The 9,551-nt window shown below is 43.8% G+C and overlaps 1 protein-coding gene across 1 annotated transcript; it reads right to left on the bottom strand.

The window, feature by feature from the left end:
• Positions 1–3,034: 3,034 nt before the first annotated feature.
• prdm13 (PR domain containing 13) lies at positions 3,035–8,266 on the bottom strand. The gene is made up of 4 exons (XM_037677156.1): positions 7,995–8,266; positions 6,889–7,020; positions 6,675–6,795; positions 3,035–4,574 (listed from the first exon to the last, which is right to left on the bottom strand). Exons 1-4 carry the CDS (start codon positions 8,166–8,168, stop codon positions 3,097–3,099), a joined length of 1,905 nt encoding a protein of 634 aa, XP_037533084.1. The 5' UTR covers positions 8,169–8,266; the 3' UTR covers positions 3,035–3,096.
• Between the last annotated feature and the right edge of the window lie 1,285 nt (positions 8,267–9,551).

The raw sequence follows: 9,551 nt of genomic DNA, 5'->3' as shown, positions 1-9,551 counted from the left end.
AAGGCAGTCACGTCCAATACATGTTCTTTTAACTGAATGTTGTTGTTGTTGTTGTTACAATTGTTATTATTAGATTACAACGCATCCTTTCTTTCCCACCACACTTTTACGTTCTGATCATCTTACGTTGATCAATAATAGTTTTAGTCAAGCCTTGAATGTACTTTTATAAATAATGTCTAAAACACTTAACGATTCATGAGATGTTTTGCTAACAGACTGACTTAACTTCAAGTGTATTTACAATATTTTCAAGCACAACATTTTGTTTAATACTAACCAACACAGCTCTGTCCATTCATGTTATAAAACGATGTCAGTTTAAAGTCTGGCATGAGGTGGCGGGCGAGTTGCATTTCTTGAAGGCCTTTCATTTATTTTTGAGTTTTGTCATGTTGGGAAGCTTGTTGACATCTCCAGTGGTTTTTATTCTTCTCACTAATCTGTCCCACTCTGTGTCCTGTGTTTAACTATAGATCATTTTCATCGTGTCTCTTGCTTCAGAGCAAACAGGAACAAGGTCAGAACCAAAGCTGGAGCCATGCCAGGAACCTGAATACACAAGTCCAGTAAGGGATGGCCAAGATGTGGTACCCCACATTGACCCAATTTATTCCTTTACATCTTTAACACAGGTTACTACAGGGTGGCCGAGCTCAGTCTCAGCTGGTGAGGAGCTCCGTCCTCCTGCATCCAGAGGAGCTGCTCCTCCTCTACATTGAAAGAAGTCAGCTGAGGAGGATTGAGCATCTGGTTAGGAAGCTCCTGGAGCTGTTTCTGAGAAGGGACTCCGGGGCAGAACCCACTGGACGGATCGAGTATTCTCTCAGGTCTTGGCACGTCGTGGAATCCCCCAGGAGGAGCTGGAGAGTGTCACCGGGGAGAGGGAAGTCCACTTTCTCCCTTTGACCTGTACAACTTTGATAAAATCAATGGATTGATAAAGCTTATGTTTTATATATATATATTTATCTATTTATTTATTTGTTCTTTCTTGCTGTCTTTATTTAGAGAAATTGAGTTTGTATCTCTAGCTGTGATGCATCAGTGAACTATTATTAATAAGCTGTAAACATAAACCAGCGTTCCTGCAGATGCACAGCAGAGCTGAAGGATTTAAACCAACCAAAACAGGAGTTTGAAGATTCAGAAGTTTTTACATCAAAGTTGAAAGATTTGACGAACACACTGAAAAAGATGCAGATACTTTCTGACTGTGGAGACATGGACATGTTAACAAAAATAGACATTTACCTAATGTCATTTAAAACAAATTATTTATTTAATTATTTATTCATTCATTTATTTGTTTTTGTTCAGTCATGCATGATTTAAGAAAAGCTATTTCTCAGCCCCCACTGCACCCCCAATCATTAAAGTTCACAAACCATTGGTTTAAAAGCTTGTTTTATTTTAAAGGTGCAAAATATAAATTTTTATGATTTGTCGGTTTTATTTCATTTTATTTTCAAAGCAGACGTGGATCAGCAACACGTCGGTCTGGTTTGCACATTATCTTTGCTGTTCATTTCTCCACAACCTTTTACTAGTTTAATGTTTGTTTGTTTCATTGTTTGTTTGTTTTTTTCATTGTTTGTTTTTTAGTCATTTACAGTGTGCACATATTTCGTCATGTTCCAGATTAATTGTAACTTTATTTCCTCTAAAGAAAGGCTGCAGGCAGTCAGCAAACAGCCAGACAGAGGAAACAGATCAAGCTCTTGTTTTTTTGTTTGTTTGTTTGTTTGTTTGTAAACAAGGTGCTTTATTGTCATCAGTCAGTCACACATTTCATTTTTTTTTCTTTTGTTACACTATTTGAATATATCACTTTTTTTTTATTTCTTAAATTATAAAGAAATAAATGTCTACTGGAAAGGATATGGTAAATAATTAACATATATATATTTAAATGTATTAAAATAAATAAATTAAATTCATCTTTAGCGTTAGTTACTCGTGGCTTCACCATTCTTAAAAATCAGGGCTGAATGTAGAGAACTGATCCCCATCCTGTTGAAGAAACTCAAAAGTGTCATAATTTAAAAAATATATATATATTCCAAACACCCTTTAAGGTTTTAAATTAAATTTATTAAAAAATCAACCACTTAATTATTACAAGTAAAATATCACCCTCCTATAGACAGCATCACTTATCAACACTTGTACAGCACTGACATATGGAATATCATTCTTTACATAACTCTATACATTTTCTCTCTGCTTATATTCCTTAAATAAACTGGAAGCTTCCTGAAGAACAGCTCGTTTGAAAAAGTGCAAATTTAAGTACAGTGTCTGTTTTTGAAGGGGGGGGGGGGGGGGGTCTTGAACATAAAATAAACACATTGTTGTTTTTAAAGTGCAACAGACAGTTTAGAGGAAATGGTTCACAAACATGAATGCAAAGGAATTTATGGAATCACAACATTTCAGTGAAGACAGATTTTGTAATTCGTGTTTTTGGGTCAGGAGTTCTGCTCATTATTTCTATTTTTATTATTTCTACAGGAGAGACAAAGATATTTGTGTTCCTGGAAAGAGTCAAATTTACCAAGCGTCGTGTTCAGCTCTGACAGCTTTTAGTGTCAAAAGGAAAGCGCGCGCACCTGATGTTCTTGTTTTGTGCGCAGCGTTGAAGCGCACGAATAAAGAGAGTTGTTTGTTTGTTTGTTTGTTTGTTTGTTTGTTTGCATCATTATGATGATTGGCATTCAAACCAGACACGACCAGGAGGAGACTTTCAGGCCTGTTTGCTTTTTCTTTCTTTCTTTTAGTTTTTAATTATTTTAACGAGCTGAACGCACATGCCGACTTGTCTAATGTGTGAGACAAAACACAATATTCCAAGTGTTTCACATCAAATTAGATCATTTTAAAAACGACCAAAGGGTAACCTGGTTACTTTGTTTTCTTCTTCAGTTTACTGTGTGTGTGTGTGTGTGTGTGTGTGTGTGTGTGTGTGTGTGTGTGTGTGTGTGTGTGTGTGTGTGTGTGTGTGTGTGTGTGTTGTTGTGTGTGTGTGTGTGTGTGTGTGTGTGTGTGTGTGTGTGTGTGTGTGTGTGTGTGTGTGTGTGTGTGTGTGTGGACGTCTCAGTCGTTGTTCTTGCTGGACTCCTGGTCGCTCTGCTCGTCAGTGAAACAAACGTCCACGTCGCTGTCGCTCTTCTGCTCCGCGTCCTCGAACAGACCTCCTGGCTTCTCGTCCAGTTTCTTCACGGTCTGTCCGGGGTGTCTGGACTTCACGTGCCTCTCCAGGTCCCGCCTCCGGACCAGCACCTTCCCGCAGAAGTCGCACCTGTAGGGCGTGTTTCCCTCCGCGTGCAGCCGGATGTGTTTGTTCAGGTTGCTCGGGTCTCCGAAGGGCCTGAAACACACTTTGCACTTGAGCGGCTTGTAGCCCGTGTGAGTCCTCATGTGAATTTTCAGGCCGTACTTCCGGGAGTACAGCTTGCCGCAGTACAGACACAGGTGTCCCTTCTTGGGCTTGCCCGACCCGGTGCCGCCCGCGCTCCCGGTGGGGATGGGGTCCATGCGCGTCCGGCTCTTCTCTGCAGCGATCTCCGACAGCTGCTGCGTGTGCATGGCGATCTCCCGGTCTATGTTGGTGATGGAGCCCAGCTCCTGGCTCAGAGGGGGCGCGCCGAAGTAGGGCACGGAATCTGGGTACTTGAGGAGGTTGCTGAAGTGGAACTTGAGCGGGTAGTAGGGCGAGCTGTACAGAAGCTCTCCGTTATAGACGGTGAAGGGCATCAGAGGGAGGTTACAGTCTCCGCTGTAGGACTTCACTCCGTCAAAGTGAGGGAGGGAGAACCTCTCAAAGTGAAGCCCAGGCGGCATCTGGGGGTAACGGGCCGGGGACAGGCCGGAGTGCATCCGGCTCTCCACGTGTTTAAAAGCCGAGGTTTCCTCCACGTGTTGCAGCAACGGGAAACCCCGGATCGGGTTTGCGCACGGAACCATCTGAGATGTGGAGTCAATAATAGCGGGCGCGCACTTTGGCGGGTGACCTCCGCCTCCGTTCAGGCCCTCTCCCAAGCTGCGGATTGGTTTCATGCTCCCGATGAGTTTAGTGAAGCCGAAGCCGCTCAACTTTCCGTTTGCCTCCTCTCTGGAAGGATCCAGGACTTTGGAGACGCCAGTGGGCTTAAAGGCGGAGCGCACGCCCGGGTGGAATTCCATACTGGCCAGCACTGAAGAGGTAGCGCCCAGACCGAGGAGGTGTCCCTGGTTTCTGACTGACGTGACGCTCATATCAAGGGCCCTGTCCTGCTCCTCGGAGCTGCTTTTCTTTGACACTCGCGTTTTGTTTAGGAACGGAGAGGAGGACACCGCCCTCCTGCCGGAGTCTGAGCCTGATGAGTTACTGTGGCTGCTCCTGGGAGAGGTGGAGGTGTTGGAAATGTCTCCGGATTTGGGGGACCTGCTGAAGGACTCTGTGCCTCTGGCCTGCTCGCTGCTCACAAACCCCCGCCCGTTGCTCAGAGCACAGTGGAAGTGGACGTGGGCCTTGAGAGTGTTCGGGTATTTGAATATTCTCCAGCAGTACCAGCAGATGTAACGCTCATCACCTGTAGAAAAACAAATAAAACAGGATTTGAATCATGAGCTTTATCTGGATCACTATGGAGACGTTATCACTGTGCGTAAAATCCAAATCCGTGCGTAAAATTCAGATAGGCTAACTTTTAGAACGTAAAACATTCTCCTTCCAGAGCTCAAACCCACTCCGTAGCCAAACAACACAACCAGATACCTAAACTAATCATTTATTAAACACTTTGTACTCTAAAAGATGCGTTTATTTCTGTGCGTAAAATCCATATCCGTGGGGGAAATTATTCAAATATCAAGAAAATAAAGCATTCTTCTACAAGATTCTAAAACTAAAACACCTTCCCCTCGCATAAATATTCACGATATAAAATATAACTAAATATTGATCACTTATTAGACACATAATTGTTATGTGCATTAATTTCTGCAAAATGCGTCACTCGTGCGTAAAATAAAACAATGTTTTAGTAACCTGTAGAACAAAAACAGTAGGCTTAAAACAAATCAATAAAAATCGAATTTTAGTTTTTACTTCATTATTTTCCATACATTCCCAAAAAAAAAAAAATAATCCACTAAAATGACTGATGGAAACCAGGCCCCGGTGGTTTAAATTCTGCCTCTAAGATCTTGTGCCAAATGGTAATAGACACAGTGAGCCATCCAAATGACCCCCAGTCGGGCACTCAAAAGATAATATAGATGTAATGATTTTGTAATCCTCATGCAGGCCATTGTTTATGATCCCCATCAAAAGGGCAAACGCCCAGCCCAATCTGGCGCTCCGGAGCGGGGCCATTGAGCGCGGCCCTTTCCCTCTCTGCGCGCTTTCCCGTGGAAGTGACAGCAGCTGTTGCTTGAAATCGCAAGTCTCCAGAAACAATGGCGGCGGCCCATCTGTTGACGCCTCATAAAGAGGAGGGGTGTGTGTGTGTGTGGGGGGGGGGGGGGGGGGGGTATGTCCAGGAGCGCACACGGTGTGCTGGGCAGGAGAATCAGGGCAATAGACACCCCCCACATAAAAGTTAGCATTCATTAGGCTACAATACCTTAACGCACCCACCTAATTCACCGTGAAGCACTTGTTTTTGAATTATTAGCTTTTGAACACATGAATATTAATGACGGGGTGATTGGCGGCTGAATCTTGTTTTTGTGGCCCACAGCGAAGCTTCACTTTCTGATTTTAATCTGTGTTTCAAGCACCATAATTACTTTATCAAACGGATTATTTTCCTCTTAATTTGGGTCTGATGTCATATCAAAATTACTTCCGCTTGGATAAATGAGCCATAAAAGGCCTTAGCTCGGAACAATATGTCTAAAAGTTACCGTCTGTTGAAGGATGTGTTTTATCTCATCTTTGGATAGCCTAATAATTGGATTAGGAATATTAGGATTATTCCCTGCTGAGCTGCAGATCAGACTTTTAATCCCGAAGCTCAAACACAGAAATTACCTTTACTAACTCACTTAAACGGATTAAAGAGTTCAACACAAACCAAAAACATATCAGATCAACATTTTTAATACTGTGAAGGAAATTCAATCTGTAGGTTTGAGCCGCTGGTTTGATGTCTTTCTATGAAATATATATTTTTAATCTGTCCTCATTTTTAATTTATTTTTTATTTTTTAATGCGCAAAAGCAAACATTATAAGAAAGGTGTTTTTTTGTTTGTTTGTTTGTTTGATGTTTATCAAACTAGCACAACTCGTTGAGAAGATCACTATAAAATGGCCCCAAATTGCTGCATTTTTCAGATTAGAAATTAATTTTGGATTCATTTCGATTGCTTTTAATTTGTTTGTTTTTAGTCTTTCAAAAAAAAAAAGTTCGGAAAATAAACTTAACTGTGCAGACAAAAACGAAAATATTTGTTTTTTCCTAGTAAATAATAAATTCATATTTTGTACTAAATAAAATAGGGGGGGAATAGAAAAATAAACTGGTTTAATGGGAAAAAAGATCCAATAAAACTTAATAATTTTTATCAAGACATACAATTATTATTATTATTATTATTATTATTATTATTATTATTATTATTATTATTATTATTATTATTATTGTGCCAAAAGGCCACATAATTATTAATAAGATTCTTGTTTACCTTTCTCGTCGTGCGTGGGAGTGGCCGTGGTGGGGATATCGAACCACTGGGCCAGGGTGTTGGAGTACCACACGCTGAGCTCCTCTCCCGCCGGGATTTCTCTCAGCGCGCGGTAGAAAATCTTTAAAATGATAATTCAGTGAATAAAAGACCAAGTTGTGGTGTTTGAAGAAGAACGCAGGCAAAGCTTCCTGAGATGCTGAGGGAGACTCACCTGTCCTCCAGGTAGGTCCGACACCGCCTCCAGGTTCTGCTCCTGGCTGCTCCTCGCGGCGCGGATGAACCCGATCCAGTCCGGCACGGGACAGCCGGACTCGTCCACAAACTCCCCGCGGATCAGGCGGATCTGAAACAAGACGAGACCTTAATGTTGAGCCCAACGTGAGATTTTTCCCTCCTATAAATCCACGAACCTTCAAAATCATCTAAAAGACACTTTTTTCGTTCTGTTCCATTTTTTTAAGAGATCTGAGCCGCAGTCTGACCTGAGTGTCAGCAGGAGGACGTGGAGGTGTTTGTCACCAAAGCGCACTTAATGCGTCTTTATCCGCTCTGCTGAGGATCTCCTGAAATAACACACGCGCGCGCGCACACACACACACACTGTGCCACGCGGGGCCTAATTGACTTGATATGGGAAACGAATTTGAGGAGTGTCAGAGCGTTTCTAAACTGTTCGAGGACATTAAGGACGGAAGCGTGACATTTGACACGGAGATTGCACCTGATGATCCCCCCTCCACACACACGCACACACACACACGCACACACACCCCTGCAGCCCTGGAGGGCACGCATTTAGACGCATCAATCACGAGCTGTTGACAGCTTCAACCAAAAATCAGCGCTTCACAGTGAAAGAGTTAGAAATTCCTTAAGTTGTGTTTTTAATTCCTCGCGCGCTGGAGCTGCATCCAAACAACCACTATGATTTATTTGTTTGTTTGTTTGTTTGTTAATATTTTCCTCGTGGCCACTGGATGAAGCCCCCCCCCCCGGACTTCGGAAGCATCTGATGGGCTTGTGGGGCCAGCGGCCCCGTCGGTCCCGCATGGAGCCCCGCAGCCCATCATGCGGGACGAGGAGCATCTCGCTGACAGGCCAAAGAGCTGAATAAACCCAGGCCCAGAGGGTGTGACAGGCAGGGGGACACGGTCCAATTTAACTTGTGGTCCTCCAAAAATATGTGCTAAATATTTTTATTTTAAAAATAAATAAAAGTAGAGATGTTCCAAACAGAAAAAAAAAAAATAATAATAATAATTCTCAAGACGGGAAAAGGTTTTTTTTTTTTTTCCTACTTAAATGTGTGGGACTTACTTTTTTCTTTGGCCCAGTTTCCTTCCGGTCCGACACGTACTTCCCCAGTTTGCATAGGCCCGGTACCGGTCCGATCCGGAGCCCGGCCGGGATGCTGCAGTCTGCGAACACGCTGACCGTGGAGGTGGTGGGCGCCCGGGTGGCTTGCATGGCGCGGGGGGAGATCAGAACCATGAAGACCCAAATGGGGACGAGAGGAAGAGAGAGAGCGCGCGCCGGGAAGAGGAGGAGGAGGATGAGGAGGATGAGGAGAGGCCGATATCCGTCCTCAGAGTGACGCGGTGGCGTTTTGCTCTCCGGCTTTTCTAGTGATGGAGCAGGGTGAGGTGCCCCCCACCCCCTCTCTCTCTCACACACACACACACCCGACCTCTCTATTTGAGGATGCAAGTGTGTGCGTGAAGAAGGGAGGGTGCTGCAGAGAGGTGATGCTGGTTTACGGGGGGAGGAGGAGGGAGCGGTCCTGAGTTTGCAACAGCACTAGGTGTGTGTTCCTGTGTGTGTTCGTGTGTGTGTTCGTGTGTGTGTGCGTGTGAGTGTGAGAGAGTTGGGCTCTCCCAGCAGCTGTGTGCGGAGGGGAACCGGGCCGGTTCGCTCACACGGACTCGGCCGCATAAAGAGCTTCTCCAGCACGTTCAGGAGACACAAAGAGCCCCCGCGACCTTCCCATCCCAGAAATCCAATTTGTCAAGGCCGGAGAAAGGAGCGCGCGCTATCAAAGGTCCGGAGCGGCCATTAATCCTCAGCATGAGGCTTTGTCCCCACGACAGGTCCGATATTTGAAGTGACAAATCCACGGAATAATTCCTCCATAAATCCTCACCCCGCGCCTTTCTTTCCTTTCACTGGCCTTTTTGGGGGGCGGGGGGAGGGGGGTGGGGGGGAATCGGTGGCTACTTTAAATCTACTTGGCTGCCATTCTTAGGGCTCCTCGTGCATCAAAGGGCCCCGCTGCCCCCCCAGCCCCCCCTCTTCAGTCCCCGCTTCAACAAAAGGCGCAGCCAAGTTTCGAGGACTTGTTAACTTCTATTGAGTCCCGGCGTGTGCCGGGCCGGGCCGGGCAGGTACCGACAGGACAGGACCAGCAGCAGGAGGAGAGAGGACAACACCATCAGCATCTTCACGAGGCGCGCGCACACGCACGCACGCACACACACAAACGGTTTTCTCTCCGTGCTGCGTTCACGGAGGTTTGCTCTGAAAACACAACCTGGCTCAAAATATGGAGAAATAATATAAATTATAAATGTTTTTTTTTTCCTTTAAAAATTTTTATTTAAATAATGAGCGATGAAAAGTGACAGGCAAAATAATAATAATAATATTAATAATAATAATAATAATAATAATAATAATAATATTTACGCTTGGAGTTTTTATTTATAAAATAAAATAACATTTAATGTAATTTAATTAAATAAAATTTTATAAAAATAAATTAAATTAAATTAAATTAAATAACACCGCTCCAGGATCAGTGTAATCTCAGATGTTGTTTGTTCAGGATTTAATCCAGATTAATTGTTTGAATGATCGATCAGTTTTAGCCGCGTTGTG

Source organism: Nematolebias whitei, chromosome 5 (genome assembly GCF_014905685.2).
Source record: "Nematolebias whitei isolate Nwh7 chromosome 5, NemWhi1, whole genome shotgun sequence".
Taxonomy (NCBI): Eukaryota; Metazoa; Chordata; class Actinopteri; order Cyprinodontiformes; family Rivulidae; genus Nematolebias; species Nematolebias whitei.
This window is presented reverse-complemented; position numbering and strand designations above follow the sequence as displayed.